The sequence below is a fragment of the Podarcis bocagei genome (genome assembly GCF_964188305.1).
Source record: "Podarcis bocagei genome assembly, chromosome: 4".
NCBI classification, from domain to species: Eukaryota; Metazoa; Chordata; class Lepidosauria; order Squamata; family Lacertidae; genus Podarcis; species Podarcis bocagei.
In genome coordinates this window covers 77,326,383-77,348,984 of record NC_138128.1, presented here as the reverse complement: position 1 = coordinate 77,348,984, position 22,602 = coordinate 77,326,383, and the positions used below count along the sequence as shown (strand labels likewise).

Below are 22,602 nucleotides of genomic sequence, written 5' to 3'. Positions count from 1 at the left end.
GCATCCTCCACGTAGCGACCACACTGCACTCATCAAGATAGGGGTGGGGTTGGGTTAGGTGGCAGCAATGATGGGAACTCCAGGTTGGCAACAGTGGTCCTGGAGGTGTGTGCACACCTGTGGGGCTCCCGCCACAACCCTGGGGCTCCCCTGATCTCACTGCCCCCTCACTCTGCCACATCCCTACTTTCTCTCCCCCTGCCCCCCCAAACCCCACCACTACTACCATCTTTCCTACAGAGGGAGGTTAAAGTGGGTGTTAGAAAATGCAAGTCAGCAGGAGAGTATACATGCGTTATATGCATAAGGTCCCAAGCTTCCACACTGAAAGCCCTGAATTACTGCTGCCAGGGCAGATCAATCATGTGACCTAAGTATAAGGCAGTTTTATATACTCAAAATGCCACTCACCATGGGAAGTGCCAGCATCAATGGTCTGAGGATGTCACAACAGCCACATATAGGAGAAATGAGTTAACAAAGATCTGGTCCTCTGCCCCTCAGTCTCAGCCACAGGCAAGGACTGGCTATAAGAGCTGTGGCCAACTCAGCTTTGAATAGCTGGCCCTTTGTGATGTCATAGACCCACAGTGTAGGAGTCTCTTTGGTAGGGGTAGGGGTGGTTGTGGGCTTGCTTATGAAGCCGTTTTCAGCAGGGACAAGCCATGGTTCTGCAATGCTTTCCCCAAATATTTTCCCACTTAACATTAGCCGTACAAATGAATTCTGGATCAGTTTTCTAGTTCAAGAAAGACTCACTCGTGCCACTATTTTCTCCAGCTTTAGACCACGAGGCTGTACAAGGAAGCTCCATTTTTCCTCCCAACTTTAAAAGACTATTAGCTCTTTAAGGCTATGAAAGAGAAAGAGATTCTCTCCAGGATGTACCCACCATGTACCACTACTGGAATACAGCGGCTTGATGAAGCCTGAATGTGCAGTTTTTGTATTTCCATCTCCCCCATGTTGGCCCAATCATGTGCTCACTGGGAGCAGTTGCTACTTGTCCCTGCAGAGTTGCAAGCTGCAAGATTGGCCTGTATGTTCTGTCCCTTAACTCAAAGCAGGAGTAATGCATGACTCCATAAGATCTCAATTGTCATCTTTGGTCTTTTCATATGTTTTTTTCTTAATAGGAATGTTACTCAATGGACACCCTAGCCTCCAAATTAACACAAAGCTTGAAATGTCGTATTTTAAATTTCGCAAATGTTCAAACAGAACAGTCATTTACATTCTCTCTTCATAAAGAGAACCATCAGTCAAGACGAAAAACTATTTGGCTTTAATTGTGAGGAAGTAATAGATTATTCCTGTATAAATGCTAATCAAGCCTATTTAGTCACCGCTACTCCCAAATGACACAAATGATGAGAGGCCAAGTACAAGCAATCCTGAGCATACTGGAGGCAACTCTTCGCAGCCACACTAGTAATTTGTGGTTCAAAAGAAAGGGGAGGAGTACCAGTTTTTGTACAAGCTTCCCTTTACAATTACCTGGAAGCAATTCTTACTTTGCAATATGCAGGTCTATAACTAATAGTCTGATAACCAGCTCACAGGTGGTACCAGCAAATCCCTAATCACTGCTGTGGTTTTTTTTGGGGGGGGTACTCACGGGTACCAGCCATTCCCATGCCCACCTGGCAATCTTTGAAGCTAAGGCAGAGTGGTGCAGCAATAAAACTGCTAGCACATCTGCAAAGCTAAGCAGGGTCCGTCATGGTTTCAAATTGGATGGGAAACTATGTGTTGAGTTTCCTGTGTTGTAGGGAGTTGGACTAGAAGACACTCAGGGTCTCTTCCAATTCTATGATTCTGTACTTCTTGGTCATGTGGGAATGCCTCACCTGCAAGGGTGACCAGTGTTTAGGGAGCAGGGAGCATCTATTCACTTTATCAAGGAAGAAGTTAACCAAACTGCCCTTGAATACTTTCATGGCGCAATTGCAAAAACATATACTCAACAATATTTGGTTAGAAGAGTTTCCTTGTATACACCCCATCATAAAGATAGCAGCGTTGACCAACAGCTACAAAACTCTTCACTTAAAAAAAGAGTGCCTCTGTCATGCAGAACATGTACATAGGCCCATTGAGTTGTTTATATAAGACACTGCCCACCCTTTCAATATTAGGTCTCCCATACATTTGATAGTTTTATAGATGAAGGAATTTTGGCAGGTACACCTTTCTTATATAATGGTTGAAAAGGTGTATAGAGGTTCAAAGGTTGACTACCTATATCAGGGGTGGGGAACTGCAGGCCCCAAGACTGAATGTGACCCTCCGGTCCTCTCTATCTGGCCCTGGGGACTCTCCCAGGCCAGGCCAACTCTCCAGTCCAAAATGACTCCCAGGCTGCACACCTGGTCCTTCAGGGGCACAGTTACCCCATTCAGGACCAGGGAGTCCTCCACACCAGCCCGCCCCCTGTCCCCCAAAAACAGTACTTCTGTCTTGTCAGGATTCAACCTCAATCCATTAGCCGCCATCCATCCTCCAACCGCCTCCAGGCACTCACACAGGACCTTCACCGCCTTCACTGGTTCTGATCTGAAAGAGAGGTAGAGCTGGGTATCATCTGCATATTGATGGACACCAGTCCAAACCCCCTGATGATCTCTCCCAGTGGCTTCATATAGATGTTAAAAAGCATGGGGGAGAGGACGGAACCACAAGTGAGGGCCCAGGGGTCTGAACACTCACCCCCCCACACACTTTCTGAACACAGCCCAGGAGGAAGGAGCGAAACCACTGTATAACAGTGCCTCCAGCTCCCAGCCCCTCTAGACAGTTCAGAAGGATGTTATGGTCGATTGTATCAAAGGCTGCTAAGAGATCCAGCAGAACTAGGAAACAGCTCTCACCTTTGTCCTAACTCGCCGGAGATCATCAACCAGTGCAACCAAGGCAGTTTCAGTCCCATGATGAGGCCTGAATCCCGACTGGAAGGGATCCAAATGGTCCGCATCCTCCAGGCGTGTCTGGAGTTGTTCAGCAACCACTCGCTCAATCACCTTGCCCAAGAATGGAAGATTTGAGACTGGGCGATAGTTGCATGCCTGAATGGAGCACAAAGAAGGCTGGCTGGCTGGCTTTTGCATGCTTGGAATGTAGCCCACTATGCAAAAGGTGTGAATCACATCTGTTGTTCCATCCACTTCCCCCCACCTCACCCCATGGGCGTGTGACCCTCAGAAGGCTATCTTTGTCAAACTGAAAAAGTTTCAGTAGAGAATTTGCAGGGGCAGACTTTGGTCTTTGAAATTTCAGTACCTCCTGTGCAAGGTGAAAATTTGGTGGCCTCCGCCTCTCTCCTTCCATTCTGACTGTGTACTACGCCACAGTTGTGACACCCTGAGGTGCCCCATTCAATTTGGCACCCAGTGGGGGGGAACCAGTCATGCTGCTCTAAATCCACTTCTAGAATTGTCAGGGGAAATGTTGATGCTCCTGATAAATAACCATGTGAGGTAGGGAGAGCTGTTCCCCACAGCGTCTCTGAATGAATCTTCAGGTAAAAGCTGCTCACCCACCTCCACCCCTCAGGATTATGGGCCTGGCTGATTGAAGAAAGAAGGTCTGTGCACTTTTATTGTGAAACCTGCAAAAAGCAACGAGTCACCAGATGGCTTCTCCGATTTCTATGAAATCACGAATGATACTAGAAACACCAAACACCTTCTCACACAATCCACACACGGAATAGCAAAAAAAAAGAAAAAAGGGGGGGTTAAAATAGCCTAAATACACTCAAAAGGGGTTCAAAATGTGGTGCTCCTGCAAAACGTGTGAAAATTCTTCAAAATATGAATTCAAACCTGCACAAAAAATAAAGGCTGAGTTGCAGCTGTGAAATAATTTCTCAAAAGCATTCATTTTAATATGGCATTTGCAATCCAAAATGGCTCCATTGCCCTTCTACAGATAAATATTCAAGCTGCAGATTGGGCATGAGATCTGAATTACCAGTAGCTTTAAATACTTCTGTAATATTTCAGGCTTACCCAAACAGAACTGCTAGTTGATATACCAAAGGTACATAATGGTGGAGAGTAACCATGGAAACACTGTACAACTACACATTTTTCCATGGCAACCAGGCCTCCATGGAATACTAATGAGTGACCATGGCAACAGGAAGTTAAAGAGAGGATGTCTGGAAACCAAAATATTTCATGTATCATTTATAAAAGATTAAAAAAAAATGACAACTGGATGTACACATTTGCTTTTTACAAATCCCAATTTCTGAAGTAAACAACCACAAAAAACAAAGTCACTGGAATGCTAAGTACCACTTTTATGTAAAATAAAAGCAAACAGAAAAAATATCTCACTTCTATATTAAACCAGAGTTCCTATGTTTTGATTGAACACAGACAGACATAACAACTTAGCACAGCGGAATGAATTCTGTATGTCCCAAAATTTCTATGAAATGCTGCATTCTGAGCTCTATGGGAAGAGAGCAAAAATTAAAATGAAATACAACTGGAAAATATTCATATGCCTAAATTCAAAACGTTTTCTGTTTCTCAGCTCAAAAGCTGCGTGATGCTTCAGGCCTTTGGCCAACCTTGAGGCAAATGAAATGCAAAGAAAATTGGCATTTAAGGCAATTTTGCAAAATAAGAGAGGTGGACAGTGTTAAGGTATCATCCACATTACTGGTCAGAGGCAAAAATCACCTGCCATTTATAACATTGATGAACAACAAAGTGGCCTGCAGAAATATATATGTCAACAAAACAAAATAATGTGAAAATTAGCTCTTTGGTGGCAAGGCGACTAAACCAAATAAGCTGTCAGGGTCTATGCATGCGTCAGACATAGAGAGAATCTTATGCTGGTTTGTCACTCTCTTGCCCTTTCCGCTCTCTCAAGCTTTAGGATAGCTCCCTCCCCTTCTCATTTTTAGAAGTGCCACATGCACACTTAACAATCCATTTTGAAAAGGAAACTTTTCTTAAAAGTGCAAAACAATTCTCAGTATAGGTGGGCAGATAATTCAGCTCCGTGATTAAAACCACTTTCCACTTCAAACTTGAAGAACCATTTCCCAGCCAGAGCTCAGCCTTGGAAAGGAACAGGCACCATCTGAACTGACTACAACTAGGAAACCTCCAGAGCAGGCTTGCTGCGAAAATGAAATGAAATAAAACGTATGTGTCTTCTTCATCCTAACCCCCTTGTTGTTTTATCTACTGTAGTCACATTGGCATGACTTTGATATGTTCCTCTGGGCAAGGATAGGAAATCTGGTACCAGCTGCACTTCCCAGAGGCATTCAAATGCCTATGACAGGAAGGCTCCCTCCCTTCCTCCTTCCCTCTCTTTTTGATGTTACAGGGTGGATGCAACACTTTCAGCTTAGATTATGGAGCTGCCAGAAGTCACCTTTTAATTCACAGGTTAAGAGTTTCATCTAAATCATCTGTTCTGGAGCTTGAACAAGAGGGATGAGATACAGTTTGTGGCATCTCATCACCTCCTATGATTTTATCTATCAGGGTGAAATTTCAATCCATGAGGCAAACGATGTGGTCTTGTGACACTGCTGTACAGTGAACTGCCTCTTGCCTTTCCCAAGCAGCCAAAGAGAAGAGAAATCTGCTAGTGGTTTATCCCCATTCATATGAAATGTAAAGCTAAATCGGAACATTCAAACTCCATAGCCACATTTCTCCAAGTTGCTCCAAGTTCAGATATCAAGGCACAAACTTCAGACTGAAGCACACCCACATCTAGGCTTGCCACTTACTTTGCAGGGTGGTGATAATCTCTAGCTATAAGAATGGATAGCTGAGTGAATGAATGAACCAATGCAAATTTAGAACTGCTGTCTACATAAACCGAGAACTTTTTAAAAATGTAGCTAAAGGAGCTACAGACAGATTGTAACCACCAGAACTATGTTAAACTGAGGCACACATCCTATGGCATGGCCCAGGGAAAGGAGTTTCCAGAAGTTGTGGGGAACAACGGGAAGTTCACCTAACTGTGCATCTGTCGCATATTTTGAAACATGAGTGAAGCACAAACCCTTAGGAGCTTTCACTGTGCATAACTAAATATACACTAATAACATTAATGAGTGAGCAAAGCAGGCATACAGACCGTAGGTTTGAACATCCATAGCTTTGCATACCAAAGCCAGCTCACAATACTCTCTGTGTGGTGAAGAAGCAGACACACACTGACATAATGTGACATGGAGGCCCATGCATTTACAAGATTCATACAAATTCCCCTTTAAGAAACAAACCCCACCTTTTGGGAGTAGTACGTATGCAAAGTGGGCCTTCACATGGAGTGCCTACCTCACAAATATTATGTGCATGATGGATATGAAAGCTATACATTGCACTCCCTTCTTCCGTGAGAAGGATCACTAGCCTAGTAAGAGTGCAAGTTAGGCTGAAGCTGGTTAGTCCAGCCAACTCTGAGGACATCCTTGCACGTAATGCGAAGCCAGCATGAGCAGCTGAACAAGCCAGGATACGAAGCCATAAATCAAAGCTGGCTTCTTCAGCTGCTCACATGAAGGGAGGAGTGAAGTGGCTTCAAAGGAGCTCCCACATGATACTTGTGCATATCCTTGCTTTAAAAAAATAATAATTAAAGATTTCTTAGTTTACAAAAATAATGTTCATTGTCTGTTTTTTCAAGTTGTGTTTTCTACAGATCAGTTTCGTATGTTGTGAGACATTGGTGTTGCACGCAGTATTAGGTTGTGAAGAAAAGAGGGGGAGGGTGGAGAGGGTGCATGGAGTGGGATAGGGTGGTAATCCCACTATTCCTCTATTTCGTGTATGTGTGGGGTTTTGTGTCAGCATCACTTGTGTGGGTTCTCTTTCTATTCGCTGCTTGTATTTCCTTGGTGGTGAGAGAGGTAGGTGTGGCCTAGGGGTGGTTGGTTGGCTTTGGTTGGCTTTAGTTAGATTTGTTTGTGGTAGGGGGGTTGGATTTTTGGGTCAGGTTAGCTTAGCCATATTGATTTGTATGCTGTTGGCAGATTCTTGTTGTTGTCTCGTTGGGCTATGTATGTGATAAAGGGGAACCATACCGGGGTGAAGGCATCTTCTTCTGTTTCATATCCTGGCTTATTAAACAAGCATGTTTTGCCTTGCATGTGCAAGTGGCCAGAGTGCACCTGACATTTAAACCCAAGACCATTTAAGCCAAGACCTTTTGCTGCTGTGCCTATGCATTTTGTTACCTGCTCACTTGCATTTTAAATTAAAGCTATGTTTTAAAAATCTAAGCATCCAAGAAGTAGGTGGTGGAGTTCTCTAATGAGCCACAAAAGTTTCCCTGACCTATACTTGCCCAATCTGGATATGCTGGTCTTGAATGCATTGTGCAGTTTTTATGCCAAGATCTTTCAGATGTTTTGAACTTTCAAGAGTTTTTGCAAAAATGTACTCCACCTCAGGGGTTTTTTCCCTTTCGCAGTATGAGATTGAAAGTAACTGGCATGTTTGCATACATTTAGAAATTAGAGAATTGCACTTAGTCTTTGGAAAACCCACTGACAGGCTTTGAAAACCCATGATATAGTGCTTATTCCTATATTATCTACAATTTCTGAGGATTAGGGACACAGAAGCCATTTGAAAAGTGGGGGGGGGGCTTGTCAATGTTAATCACCTCCACCAGTTTTTTTCACCTTGGTTCATGCACACGCAGAAAGCAGGATGCAATTAAATTTGAATAATCTGATGGCAAATATTCAGGAGTGCTCAAGAAGCCAGAAGGGTGGAAAAATACAAGGATCCCATTTTTCCCCCATGTGAACATCCTCTGTTCCTGTTGTGCTTTTGTACAAATATGTAAAGGACTACAGCACCATCTACTGATATTTTACACATATTGCACTACTATAGTTCTCAGAAAGGTTATTTCAATTAATATTGATGGAATGGAGCTTAAGGAGAATGTGAATCAGCAACTAGCAGTCAAATCATCAAATCTGATCCTCTGGGGTGCATCATCTACACCCTGTGTAAACCAATCAAGAGGAAGCTAGCCCAGATTCCCCAAAAACTTTAGGGAGGAATTCAGGGACAGAGGGGATTGGGTAACATTAGGTTTCTGCCCTGGGAGGTTGAACTTATTGTTCTTTACAGTGGAAAATGGTTGAGCCACCTTCACTTCAGCTGCATGTGTGTGGAGCAATTAATAGAAAGTTCTGCTTCTCTTCAGCTTTTGGCGAGAGATAGCATATTGAATGATAGCTACCACGGAGTTGAAAGGAGCAAAGAGGGTTGAAGGCTGCGATCAAAACAGCTGATGAGCATATGGAAGGAAGGGTAGAAGAACTGATTATTTTTGGCAGTGAGCTTTCATCATGTTGCCCCCTCCGTTCTTTCATGATGGCCCTCTGCATATGCACCTCCTCACTGGTCCACCCCAATATCATACTGCTTGAAGCGTTCAGAGAGCAAGTGAGTTTACACAGAAGAGAAAGCTCACATTTACAGATCAAGTGTCCCTATTTTCCATTAACAGTCCAAGGTTTACAGAAGTTGTCCCAGTCCCTGACTGGATCCTGGGACATCCCTATTTTCCCTACAGAACCGTTAAAGACATCTGAAGGCAGCCTTGTATAGGGAAGTTTTTTTAATGTTTAATTTGTTGTATATTTTTATGTGTGTTGGAAGCCACCCAGAGTGGCTGGGGCAACCCAAACAGATAGGCAGGGTATAAATAATGAAATTATTATTATTATATTATTATTATCATCAATGAAATGTTGGAGGGTATGCATTTAAGATAGAATTCTGTAGTGTCTTCTGTAGGTGGTGGGGACGCGTCAAAACAATCTACAGTGGTACCTCTGGTTACGTACTTAATTCGTTCCGGAGGTCTGTTCTTAACCTGAAATTGTTCTTAACCTGAAGCACCACTTTAGCTAATGGGCCCTCCCACTGCTGCCGTGCCGCTGCCGCCCGATTTCTGTTCTCATCCTGAAGCAAAGTTCTTAACCCGAGGCACTATTTCTGGGTTAGTGGAGTCTGTAACCTGAAGCATATGTAACCTGAAGCGTATGTAACCCGAGGTACCACTGTATAGCTAATTTTCAAAAAACTCTTACAGACAAGTATTGGTTAACAAAAAAGCAGGGTTTGTGAGGTATAGTGGTTAGCTACACTGGCCTGTTCCCCTCACAGTGAATTTTTAAGGTAAGGACTGTCTGCAGCTATAATGCCCTTTGGCAGGAGCCAATGGGAGTTATCAGGTTTTATGTAGGACGGCCTAGCTTGTCAGGTTAGGCCACCAAGCCAGCAACCTCTTTTCTTCTCCTCTCTTTGCATTCAGCCTGAAGGAAATTTTGTTCACCCACCCAGGCAGGCCCTTTTTACCAACGCTAGGCCAAAATCCACCTCTGTTTTCACAAAGTATCACACATGCAAAAACAGGATGCAACATTCTTGCTATCTCTCACAGGGAGCAGAGGAAATAGTTTTCTCTTAAATATTTGGACAGGGACACTGCTTACCTTAGGTAAATGTGGTGGTAGAGGGTTCTCTTCTATTTCTTCTACTTTAAAACATCATGTTGTGTTGTTCCAAAACCATTGAAGAATATGGGCCAGTGGGAAGCAGCCAATAGACACTTCCTGGGGTGGCATGGCAGGAACACGTCACATTGCATTGCGTCACTCCATACCCATTAGGAAGTGGCAGCTATGGAGACAGAGAGGGCTTTGTACTGCTTTTGAGTGGTGCCGGGCATTTGTTTTGAAAGGGAAAGGAAAAAAATCCCTCTGCAACCTCGCATGGTTAAAGCAAATGTCAGCCTTCGCCCTATCCATTCTCCAAATATCTTGGAGAAAATTCTCTTTCCCCTTCCCCTCCAAGTTTCATGGGTGCTTCAGTCCTGCCCGAAACACTCTGCAAATTGTAAAAAAAAGGAAGGAAGAGAGGAACCATTTTTGGCCAACACTTGGGCCATTATGGACATGGAGGGAGACAACTGCAGCTGATGCTGATCACCACAGCATCCTTTCTTCTCATTTTTAAAAGATGTTATAGCCAGCCAAGCGTGAACATGGTTACAGATGCTCTTTGTATTTTTTTAAAAAAACTTTAAAATATTAAATCATCTTGTTTTTACAGCAAAATGGTGCTTCTTCAAAGTGTATTTGTTTATTATTTATTACAAGTATTTATATACCACTATTCATTAAACAAAAACCCAGAATGGTTTACAACAGTTTTACATGAAAGCATATAAAACTTTAAAACCAGAAATCAGCTAATTATTATGGAAAGATATTGTCTTCATTGCCTGCAGGAGTCTGACGGAGTTGAAGAATCTTCAGCAGGCATTTAGAAGTTGAAACAGAAGATCTATGCCAAATCTCTATTGATACAGGGAAGTTTTTAATGTTCGATGTTTTATTGTGTTTTTATATGTGTTGGAAGCCGCCCAGAGTGGCTGGGGCAACTCAGTGAGATGGGCGGGGTATAAGCAACAACGGCAGTATTCCACAAGACTGGGTTGATTACATTAAAAGGTTAGTTTCTTGTTGCTATCAAACAAACCTCACCAACTCAGGGAATATGTGCAGCAGGGCACCAACATTAGGGCAGCAAACACAAACTCAATTTTATTCTTGTAGTTATAATGATGGTATGATCAGAGTTTAAAATGCAAAAGTGCATGTGCTCAGAGTGCTCCTTTTTTCAGGGTTGATAAACACTTTTTTTCTTCTAATATATCAAGGATGTAGAAGCAGTTGTAAAGCATGAAATTGTTTGAAGGTGGGGGGGGGAGATGTTAATTGTGTGCTTCACAACAGAACACACACACAAGACATCTAAGACCATTAAATCCAGGGTCTAAAATTGCCTGGCCGCACTGCTTTTGACAAGAGCTGCTATAGATTTACCTGGAATAAGTCTCACTAAACACAATGGGACTTACATCTGAGTAGATACGCACAGGATTGTAAGTTTTGAAATGCATTCGTTTCCTCTCCATTTAGCAGTAAAGGATTTCGTTTTCATGGGTCATTTGGCTTACTGCATTTCTAAATCTAACCAGATAACAATGGAGCCGTTACTAAAACACAGCAGACTGTATGAGCCTACCTTATTTTAAGCATAGTTAGCTCTGTGGATATTTGCATCTCATATACTAGTAAACCATTCTGAACAACAGACAAAAGCATGCTCAAACACACACCTATTCTGGCACAGGAAAATCCAATACAGGGTAACTTACTTTGAAATTATTATAATGCTGATGACCAAATATGTAGAGGTGTTCTTGAAATTTTATGAATAAAAACAGCAAGGTTAAAAAACAAAAAAGAGGTTTCAGTTTCCAGTAGTGCAAAACCTTCAATACTTTTCAATCCAAACCTCCAGTACCTTTTACAGTAAATCATGACAGACTTCCGGGTTGGCGCCATCGCCGAATGGCGGACTCCCTCCGAGCTCCGGAGGGAGTCTGCTCGGCAGGGGCTGGGTCCTACTGCGCCGGCGGCGCGGGGACCCTTAAAAACCACGGGCACGGAGCCCGTGGACATGGGTGACTCAGCTGGCACCGTTAGCGCCCTCCCGGCTCGTGAAGGAGCCTTTTTAAAGGCTACGGAACGGGTGCCGGGGAGTGGCGTGGTGCTGTGAGTCCTCTGCTTTCCCTGCCGAGCGAAGCCGCATGCCATTCGACGGAGAGCGCTGACTTCTTCTATTGAAAATTCGGACTATAAACAACAACCCGTGAGTAATTTGGAAATCGGGTTTAAAAGGAGAAAAAAAGAATTTTTTTTCGGAATCGGCACGAGCGGGGGAGATCCAAAAAGGGAGTCAGTCCCCCCTATTGTAAACATTCTAAAACAAGGATTCGGTAACCAAGGTCAAGAGAGAAGCGTATTTTTGCTTAAAAATTATTAATTCCACGATGGGAAATTATAAGAACTGTGCTGGAGGAGAAGAGTGGAGGGTGAGAATGAAAATGTAACCCCCCCCCCCCCAGGGAACCGGGGCGATTTGTGAGAGAGCCTGGTGGAGAGAGACGGAGACTTTGACAGCTGTCAAAGTAGCTGTCAAAGCTGGAAAATATAAAGAGGACTTTGCCATGAGGACTTTGCTGGTTAATTTTGCTACAATTTGCTACAATTTGGATATAAACTGTTGAAAATAAGGAATAACAATTTGACTTTTGGATCAGAGGAAACAAAGTTACTACAATCCCCCTAGAGGGGTTTCGGGACATTACAAGAACGATCGTAAGTGGAAAAATACTCTTGGAATCGTACAGGACTTGTTATCTCCTGGGAAAGCTGCAAAACCGAAACAGTATTTTGTCTACAGAGGTGTTTATATTAAAGGAGACAATAGAATTTTCTATTGAAGAAAGGAAGGGACTGGACGTAAGTTTTTGTTCCTGAACAACAACAACCTCTGTAGAGGTACCAAATTTCTGAATTAGAACGTTTTAGCAGCGGAACAGGACAAGAAATCTGGGAAAGTGAGAAAAAAGAACAAAGGACTGATTACGACCTGGAAAGAACAAGGGGGGAGCTATAAAGACCAAGGAAACTAAAGGCCCTCTGGGGGCCTCTTTCAAGTTAAATATCATTAAAAAAAATTTAAAAAAAAAAAACCGGCAAGGTGGAACTGGGGAAAAAATTGACCATGGACTTGAGATCTCCAGGCTGACAATAGACAGACTGACGGATATGGGGAATTCAAACTGGGGAAGGGGGGGGGGAGATTTGGAATCCAAAGGCTGTGCAACTATTTTTTGAATCTTTTTATATCCTTTATTTTCTATATCTTTTTATATCTTCTTGTATATCACTTTATTTTGATTGGACGTGTTTATTAAAAAAGGGAATTCGTGGAAGGAAACTGGGGTGGACTTTGGGGGAAAAAAACTTTTTTTCTGTTAATGATGAGGGATGGCGGAATGAGTGTATAATTTAAATTGAATAGTGGGTTAAACAAATTAAGCTTTAAATTGGGAGTAAGAGCTTGTAGAACCAAATTAATGACAGTTGGGAGGGGGATGGGGGAGTCCCAGAAAGTTGGCAATGAAAGTAAGGTTTTAAGTGTTTTTTATCTTTCTTTTTTCTTTGTATTTCTATTTTTTGTGTTTTGGAAACTTTAATAAATATGATTTTAAAAAAATACAGTAAATCATGACATATGCTCTGATCAAAGTACCTAGCGAACGGTGCAACCGAGATTATTGTACTTACATCAGCAACAGGTGCCATAGCAAGAACAAAAGGAAAGTCATAATCTTAGATAATACCAGAGCAAATGGGGGGGGGACCTCTAGTCATCCAATATAGCAGCCTCAGGTTTAAACATTTTCCAATCCGTTCTCTATGTCTTTCAGACAGAAAGCTTTTCATGGCTGTCATGCTCGAGCGCCAAATTCATCTATGCGCTTGAAGTGGTGAGCAAGCGATGAGATGACAACAGCCGCAGGTGTCCCAAGTTTACTTTTGTCTGCCAGGAAGTCATATGACTTCCCTTAGTTTCCTATTAGTGCTTCGATTGACTTTAGTTCAAGTAACTAAGGTCAAATGTTCTAAAGAGCTGCTGGGAATGGAGGTTAAAAAGGACACACCCCTGACCTGCTGACTCTTAAAATGTCTATTGAATAAACTCGGCCACATGAATATACATTAGATGCATAAATATGGTGCACCATATGCATACTTAAGGGAAGAGACTACTTTCCATTAACATGTTTCCTCTGGTCACTTCTCAGTTTGACTACTCTTACACTCCACAGGAGGCTGCTCCTGAAGACTGCCTTGTGCAGACTGCAGAGAATGTGGAACAGCTATACTCTGCAAGTTAATATCCTACCGAAGAGATACTGCCTGAGGCGAAGTTATCCTCTACTATAAAAACAGGGCTTTTCCAGTGTCAGCATATAGAACCATAGAAATGCAGAGCTGGAAGAGACCCTAAGGGTCATTTACTCCAACTCCCTGAAATGCAGAAATCCCAGCTAAAGCATCCATGACAGATGGCCATCCAACCTCTGCTTAAAAACCTCCAAGGAAGGAGAGTCCACAACCTCCCAAGGCAGACTGTTCCATCAACAGCTTTTACATGATCTTTAGGAGACCACCTTCTTGTTCAATGAGACCTTCAGAAGGCTGGGTCTTCTCTTCTGCAAACGAAATACAATTACTGCTGTTGCGTTCATGTTTCTGTAAATTGCTTTTAATGAGCTGTTTTATTACTATTGAAACTGTCAGCCACTTCGAAGGCCTCTGTGGCAAAAAAAAAAGGCAGCCCGTAAATTTTAATGCACATTAAATAAGTCTGCTTAATGTATAAAGATATTCTAGCCCTAAGGGCATGCAATGTGTTCATTAAATTTGCAAAACAAAGGGTAATTTGTGGAATTCCCAGATAATATCCCAAGGTTAAGATATGAGGAGCCTTGCTAATGGTGCTTCAGTGGTTATACACAATACTAAGAGATATGGACTGAACTACAGGATATCCTACTTCTGGAATTAGAGATGGCGTGGTGCAGTAGTTATTGACTGCCAAGCTAGAACTGCGAAGACCATGTTCACTTTGAGCCATCCATCGTCTTTCAGCCTAATCTACCACACAGGGCTGTTTTGGCCATAAGCGGGGGGGGGGGGTGTATGCTGCCATTGTGTTAGCTACAGTGGTTTTCACAGTTCATTATGTGCCTTTGTGTTAAGATATAGAAAGCTACAGTGAACCAAGTTACCCAACCCCCCAGAATATATTGCTAGTAACTTCCATGATTCTTATGCTCGCTACCAAACCAGTCAGTTTGTGGCTGCCTTATTTCATCACCACCTTGCTATATGAATCAGCCTTAAGTCTGGGAATCGCTTGGGGCAAGATTATAGATGGGGAGATCTATACAAGTGTGCACCTCTATTTCTTATTGCACCATCCCAGATTGAAAAGCAAAACTGTGACAATAATAAAACTCTAAACATCATATTCAACATTTTAAGCCTCTTCAAGCTCTACCTCAGTTTGCTCACCCTCTTCTCTACATGCACATTGGCACTAAGTTCAGCTTAGCTCCCAAGGCACAGCAAGCAAAGTTGTGCAGGCACTTGTTGGGTCCTAAAAAATGTGCAGTGCCTCTCCCTCATCTGTTTTCAATTAGCCTTAGCTTCAATACTCAACCCACCTCACCAAATCTAAAGGGGGTCTCTAGCTAAAAATGCAAAAAAAAAAAAAAATGCCTTCCCTTTGCAAAACAAGTGGCTGTATATTCTCTCGTGAATCTCCCTAGTAAAGTCATTCAAGATTTGACTCCAAAGACACAGTAGACCGGAACAAAAGATATCTTTCAAAAATTAAGGAGGAAAAATGTTCTGCATACACTTAAAATGCAAAACTGTGTGTATCTTGCAAGAGGGGATTGCTTTGATTCTCCTGTTAATTAAGAAAGTTACAGAAGCATAACATTACTTAGTTGAAAATAATTTAAGTGCAAGGGAAAATAATCCTAGTCTAGGTGCAGCATTTACCTGCACCTAAAAAGCTCCTAGGAGGCTGGAGGGACATTGCTGCTGCTGTGAGTGCTGAAAGGAAGACCCCTCACTGCTGCAAGGCCTATTTCCACCTAGCCTAGGGGTGGGGCCCAGGCACACCTTGAACAGATAAAAGAGGCTGCTGGGAGGCCAGAGGGACATTACTGAAACAACTCTTGGGTTGGGGCAACTGCCAAAAATGTTTTACAACGTTTTAAACAGTTCTAATTTTGGTTCCTCTGGTTTGTTTTTGTTGGGTTGGGGTTGGTTAAATGTTTAGTTGGGCTTTGTGGTTATTTTAATTTGGGTATAAGTGTAAACTCTTATTATTGTTATTATTGGTTTCTATTGATTTATTGGTTTGTTTGTTGCCTGTATAGGACATTCTGTTTCTTAATGTTTGGTGTTTTGTTGTGGTTTTATATATGTTGTAAGCTGCCCAGAGTGGCTGGGGGCAGAGCCTCAGTTATGTATTGATTTTTACTTATGGAAGGCAGCTGCCCCCCTTGGCTACGTCCATGGGGGGGGGGCACAGGAAGGAATCAAGGTTGGAAGGGGGTCACAGTCAGAAAAAGGCTGAGAGCCTGGTGGTCCTGCTCCTGCCTCTCTCCACCTGGCCGGGGGGGGGGGGTGGGACTGACAGGCTTCCTAAGGACTGCAGGGAATGGGGTATTTTGGGGGAAGTTTTGTTGCTAGTTTTTGCTGCTGTTATTGATATTAATTTCTTGTATCTTTTTATGTGGAAAATGTTCAGTTTGGTTATGTAGTTTTTGATGTGTTTTATTTTTATGACTACTTTACTATGTTTGTAATTATATAAATCTTTTCATATTGTAAGCCACCTTGAGCATTGTTTTAACTGTGTGAAGGTGGCATACAAAGAAAATGATGATGATGAAACACTGATCTAGGGAACATGAAAATTTAAGTGCTCTTTTCCTGGAGTTGCTTTTATGAAATGTTCCAAAAGTGTGACTTTTATTTTTGAATGTATGGTGGGTGGGTGTTTTTTAAGTGAAAACCAGTTATTTTAAAAGGTGCAGTAATAAGCCCAAGCTACACACAATAATTCACTCAAATGGAGTGGTGGGTGCTATGATGAAAATTGCAGGTGTGTAAATGGGTAATATACAACTAACTCACACTTAGAGTAGACTCGTTGATTTAACTGGATATACTCTAACCAAGAACCATTTTGTTCAGTGTCTTAAATGGATTTTCAAATTACACAGCTATGACTGGGTTCTTGTAGTCTTGGGACTTTTGAAGTGAGAGGATCAAAATCCTGATCCCTTGTTAAGTTGCTTATCTTGGAAGGGCTTTACCAATTTATATGTCATTTAGATAATAAAGAGTAGCAGGTACTTTGATTCAGTGGCTCCAGCAATGTATTCCAACAAACAGGAGCTTCCCCACTAATTTCTACAAGACAAATAGATCCTATTCAAAATGCATCATACTATTTGTGTCCTTACACCACAAAATGTTCTTCAAACACAACCACACTGCTGTTCCTTTACTACTGGTATTATAGGGCTCCACTGTCATTCGGCCAATGACATTTGGATTTAGCCAAGTTTCTAAGACGTCCATTGTATCAATAGCCACATTTAAACTCACAGGCTCCCAGGATGTGTGTGCAACCACTATTACAGTGCTTTACTTACTTACTTACTTAATTACTTACTTACTGATGCACATGTTTAAAGAGAACTATTATAACGTTAAAGAGGGACGCGGGTGGCGCTGTGGGTAAAACCTCGGTGCCCAGGACTTGCTGATCGCAAGGTTGGCGGTTCGAATCCCCGCGGCGGGGTAAGCTCCCGTCGTTCGGTCCCAGCTCCTGCCCACCTAGCAGTTCGAAAGCACTCTTAAGTGCAAGTAGATAAATAGGGACCACTTTATAGCGGGAAGGTAAACGGCGTTTCCGTGTGCTGCGCTGGTGCTGGCTCGCCAGAGCAGCTTCGTCATGCTGGCCACGTGACCCGGAAGTGTCTTCGGACGGCGCCGGCTCCCGGCCTCTTGAGCGAGATGAGCACACAACCCTAGAGTCGGACACAACTGGCCCGTACGGGCAGGGGTACCTTTACCTTTACCTTTTATTATAACGTATGAGAGAATAGAGCTTTACTCGAATGCTCAGTACTAGAGAGGTGGATTTTGCCTTCCATGTATACAAAGTGCAAAGGACTACAGCGCCAAATCTGTGTTCTTCCCACACCTGCTGGCTTAGCTGCTACTTAATTAAATGCTCCTTGACCACTTTGCTTTATACACCAATGCTATGAGTTGCACTGTGTTCTGTAAGAGAACAGTTCCATCAGCGCAAGCATTTCTGCTTCCCTGACAGAACAATCTACCAATGCCCTCCCCACCACGACATACTATGTTAGGAGCCATGATGGAGCTTCATGCTCCGGCACCGGGGGGGCAGAGAGCAGGTGGGGGCAGGACTGGTGCGCCGCCCGCAGGGGCATGGTGCATGTCCTGGGGGCAGGGCACACCACCTGCGGGGGCATGGCACCCAGTGCGGGGGGAGGGCAGCTGCGATGGCACCCCACCGGGATTGCACTGCTGGGGGACGGTGAGCTCTCCCCGCACTCCCCTTCCTCCACCAGTGTCTGGGGGTTTCCCCAACCCTTTCCCCCAGCAGATTTGGGGGAGTCATGGGCAACACATAGGAGGAGAAGTGAGGGAGAATGCCCCATTGAATTAGTGGGAATCATGCTAACTTCTGCTACTGCAATGAGGTACTTGGATATGCTCCTGTAGGACTGATGCAATTAATTTATACATTAGCAAATGGCTGCAACTACCCCACCCCATACACATGGGATGTTATAGCTATTAAAAAACTTCGTAAAGAAACTGAAAGTAAAATTCATTTGTCGCTGATTGAATTTGAAGCTAATCTTACAGTTTCAACTGAAAGACACCCTAGAGCTTCTGGGCAACAAGCCAACACAATATGCTTTATCACATATCCAAATCTTTTCTTTCTTCTTCTTAATGGGAAAGGTTTTGTTTAGCACCACAAGCAGTGTATAAGTACATTATATTTTGTGTCTTACCCTTGAGACCCAAATCGTGTAATTACAGAACAGTTCAAAAAGCAGGAACTATTCAACAGTAGCTTGTCTAGCAGTAGAACAACCTAATAAAACGAGGCCTTATGCAAAATGAACCTTAAGATATATTGAATGGGTTTCAGCGCACAGTAGACCAAAAGACAGTGGTATTTCAATGATAGCTGAAGAAGAACTGAGTTATGTAAGCATAAGGTGGCAAAGGATAGGTAGAAATTTCCTTGACAATGGCTTCACGCAACTCTTAAAAAGCATTATTTGCAACAAATATTTTTGTCAACCTGATATAGACTGCAGAGGAGAAATAAAAATGTGCTGCATTGCAATATATTCTTTTACAATGGCGAGCCATTTTAAGCCTCATGTGAAAATGTTTGCATTATTATAGGCCAGTGCTAGATCCTTTGCATTACTGGGGCCATCAGCTATTGTAATAGTAACATATACATGTATCAGTTGGGTTTACACAATACTTCAGAACTCTGCTCCAACCTTATATGTGAAGCTAGCATGCTCACCTGCCTCTACCATCTATACCAGGGTACCCCATCCAAATGGAGCCTATGTATGTACAATCCCATGTACATGGACCAACATCATGCAATCCAGGAGTCTGCCATCTGACTTTGACCTACACACAAAGGATTCTATGTGTGAAGGTCACCTTGATGGGATGGGTCATCCCCAAGTAGGTGGTGGAGGCGTGGTCAGCCCCCCCAAGTCTATGTGTAGGGCTTGGGGATTAAACTTCACAGATATCATCCAAACTGGTACATTGTTTCACTAAAGGCATAACTGGTTGACAATTTGCTGCCAAACAAAGCTCAAGATTTTGTCATTTGTATACAAAGCTTTAAACAACATAGAGCCTGACTGTTTAAGAAACTGCCTTCTTCCATACGTCCTATTCAGTCACTGAGGTCACTGGTAAAGGCCTTCCTGCTGGTGCCACTCACCTCCAAGGTTCATTGGACAACTACTTGGAGCAGCACATTCACTGCGATGGCACCCACATTATGGCGCATACTCCCTTCTGACATGTGTGGCATGTGATGTGTGTGTGTTTTTCCCTTTTTTGTTACTGTTAAAAACATTTATTTAGACAAGTCTTTGAGGAGTAACAACATTGCCTTTCATTCTCATTTTGTATGCCCTTCAGATTTGTGCATATTTTTTTTGGGTATTCTATACTTCTACTTTTAATATGCTGCATACCACTTTTTTCCTACAAATTATCATTTTTAAAAAATCAATAAATCATTGAAGGGGAATAGTGAGTAAGTTGGATCCAGAGATATGCAATGTTAGGATTGCAGCCATTGTGCTTTCATACTATTTTGGTCATATGTATGACCTTCTACCTCAGAGTGAGCTCAAACCACACCATAAAGTTTGATAGCCAACCTGAAGTGAAGAGGAAGGAAAAGTACATATTGGAAACAAAAACATTGTTATATTCTTTCACCAGGTATTAAGTCATTTGTTATACACAAGCAATACCCACAAAAAGTAGAGCGGCCCGCACACTGGCAGGGCGACTGGTTTCTTTGGAATACTAATACAAAACACAGTTCAAACTAGTGAGCTTCCAATACCAGTGCAAGAAATCTTGTCCATTTAGCTTTAAATTTATTCACTGCTAATTCCCAAGAAGTGGATTTTCCCACTTGGTGCACATCTATGCCACATACTAAAAACTGGCTTCATTATCATTCTGTTTGAACTAATTCAAAGGATGCCTCTATTACACTGTATTTTTGCAAGATGGTCCCTTCAAGTCCCAGGTCAAAAGCAATTGGACTATATCCAGGCCACAGACAAAGCGGTTTGTGCGTGAGGTTCGCCTCACTAAAAGGAAAGGTATCCCCCTCTTGTCCCAAAGATTCAACTGTGGGTTCTAAAATGTGCAAGGGATGTTCTCTGCTTAAACAGAAAGACTTGCCTGAAAGCTGAAACTGATTCGGTTCAAGGCACAACATAGGAGTCACTTGACAGGCGTGCTAACCCAGTCTTCAGAGTTTGCCTCCAGATTTTAACTCAGTCGGGACAGTCAAACAACACTCAGAAGCATTAACAGGCCCTCTGATATTGTGACCGTTCCACACAAATTACTGAACAACATTCAAAGTTAAATCCCTGTTGTATTTACTAAACCCATTCACTAACATTTCAGCTTCCTTATGCATTCAAGCACACTGCAAGCACAAGCAAGGCAGCAATGAGTTTCTCAGTCCCATCATATGCAAGTTTATTTGCAAGCATGTCCAACTGAGATCAAAGTAATTTCCTTTCAAATAAGTTCTTATTGGATTTGCCACCATGCTCTCTTCAGTTAGTAGTGTCTTTACCTCCCAGGCAAGCGATGCTGTTGACAAGGATTACCTGAAGCTACAGGTGCGATTGCATCTGACACAGAGCCAACAGGTTCAAAGAGAACTACACCCACTATTATGTTATAAGGAGCACAAAACTTCTAACACAGAGATTGACAGAATATAGACCGCCAATGTGGACCTCCAGCCTATTTCCGGTAGGTAGCCTAGCATCTGCTTAACAGTGAAGAGAACCTGCTCCAAAACAAACACTGGATTAAATGGACTTTAGGATGACCCAGCAAGACACTTCCAGAATACACTCTCTTAAGAATTTGGATCACTTAACACAGTTGAATATTACTCAGAATAGATCTGTTGAAATTAACAGACTTCACTTAGCCATGTTTATTAATGGGCTTACTCGGAGTAAAACTTAGTTTAATACAACTCATAGATTTGGATCTCTTGTCAATTAAGCCATTAACTCTTGCTCTTAATTTTATTTGTGCAGCACAAGGATACTAATTAAAAGAAAGTAGTCCCTGCTAAGGCTAAGCCAAAACTAAATTTTATATAGCTTTAATTCTATCAGTGGTGAACTGCTTTTTAAAAAAATGACTTTTTATGTTTTTAGCTGGTTCTTCTTTTTGTCTGTAAGCCGCCTGGAGTCCCTCAGAGGAAAACAAATAATGCTATCCCAGTCCTCGCTTGTTTCCTTGCTTCAAACCCTTCAAGCTCGCAGCAGGACAGGATTTTTTTCATGCAGGGGAAACCTGAGAACCCGCTTCCCTCCTCACGCTGCTTCCTCAATGGGAAGCAGGACCCGCCGCCGCGAACGGGATGAGGGCGCGAACCGCCTCACGCGCGGCAGTCCCGTCTCTCCTCAGAAGCAAGCCTCGTGGGCTTCCGCGCGGCTCCCGACAGGCTCGTAGCCCGAAGCGCGCTCGCCTCAGGTGTGACCAACGCCTCGAGTCAACCCTCGGCTCCTCTGAGCGCAGCACGGAAAGGTCACTGCGCTTCAGCTTTTCTTCCCGGAAGGCGGCAAGAGACAGACAGACAGAGAGAGAGAGACGCAGAAGAGGGAAAGCTCACGAAGAAACAGGAGGGTGGGGGGAGAGGGGGAAAAGGGCCGCCCGGTGGCTCACCTGGTCCAGTTCTCGGGCATCCCCGCCTGGTGAAAAGGCGGCGGAGGCGGAGGAAGAGGAGGAGGCCATGTTGCAAGGCTCGCTCTCTCTCTCGCCCAGACACACCTCTTTATCCCGTGGAGCAAAGGAGAGGCGAGCAGGAGCCCAGTTCGGCCGAGCTCCCTCACGGGCTGCGCGCAACTTCGCTCGAGGAAGTTCTCCAAGCGCGCTGCCGGGTTACCTCAGCGCGCGCGCGCCGCTCTCTCCCCTCAGGGGCCGCCAACAGGTTAAGGCAGGAGCCTGGGAAGGCGGGGGGGGGGCGGGCGGAGAGACCCGCCGCAAGTTCCCAGCTCGTTGGCCCCGCCCTCCCCCACACCCGAGAAACCGGGAGGCGGGGCCCGGCCTCGCCACGCCACGCGCGGCGCCCAGGTGAAGGGTTCGCCCAGGTGGGCTGGCAGCCGGCGCGTGGAGCGCTCTCGAAGGGGAGGATTCTTTGGCTTTGGCACAAGAGCGCGGAGGAGCCCGTGGCCGGGCTTACTCCTGACTGACTATTGGATGCAAGG

At 43.5% G+C, this 22,602-nt stretch overlaps 1 protein-coding gene across 1 annotated transcript in view; it reads right to left on the bottom strand.

Annotated features, from left to right (window-relative positions):
- The window catches only part of ANK3 (ankyrin 3), a 401,108-nt gene extending 378,834 nt beyond the window's left edge, over positions 1-22,274 (bottom strand). Inside the window, exon 1 of the mRNA XM_081190769.1 lies at positions 22,061-22,274. Within this exon, the coding sequence (XP_081046895.1) occupies positions 22,061-22,129 (69 nt within the window). The 5' untranslated portion in view covers positions 22,130-22,274. The remainder of the gene's footprint in view (positions 1-22,060) is intronic.
- Positions 22,275-22,602: the final 328 nt, after the last annotated feature.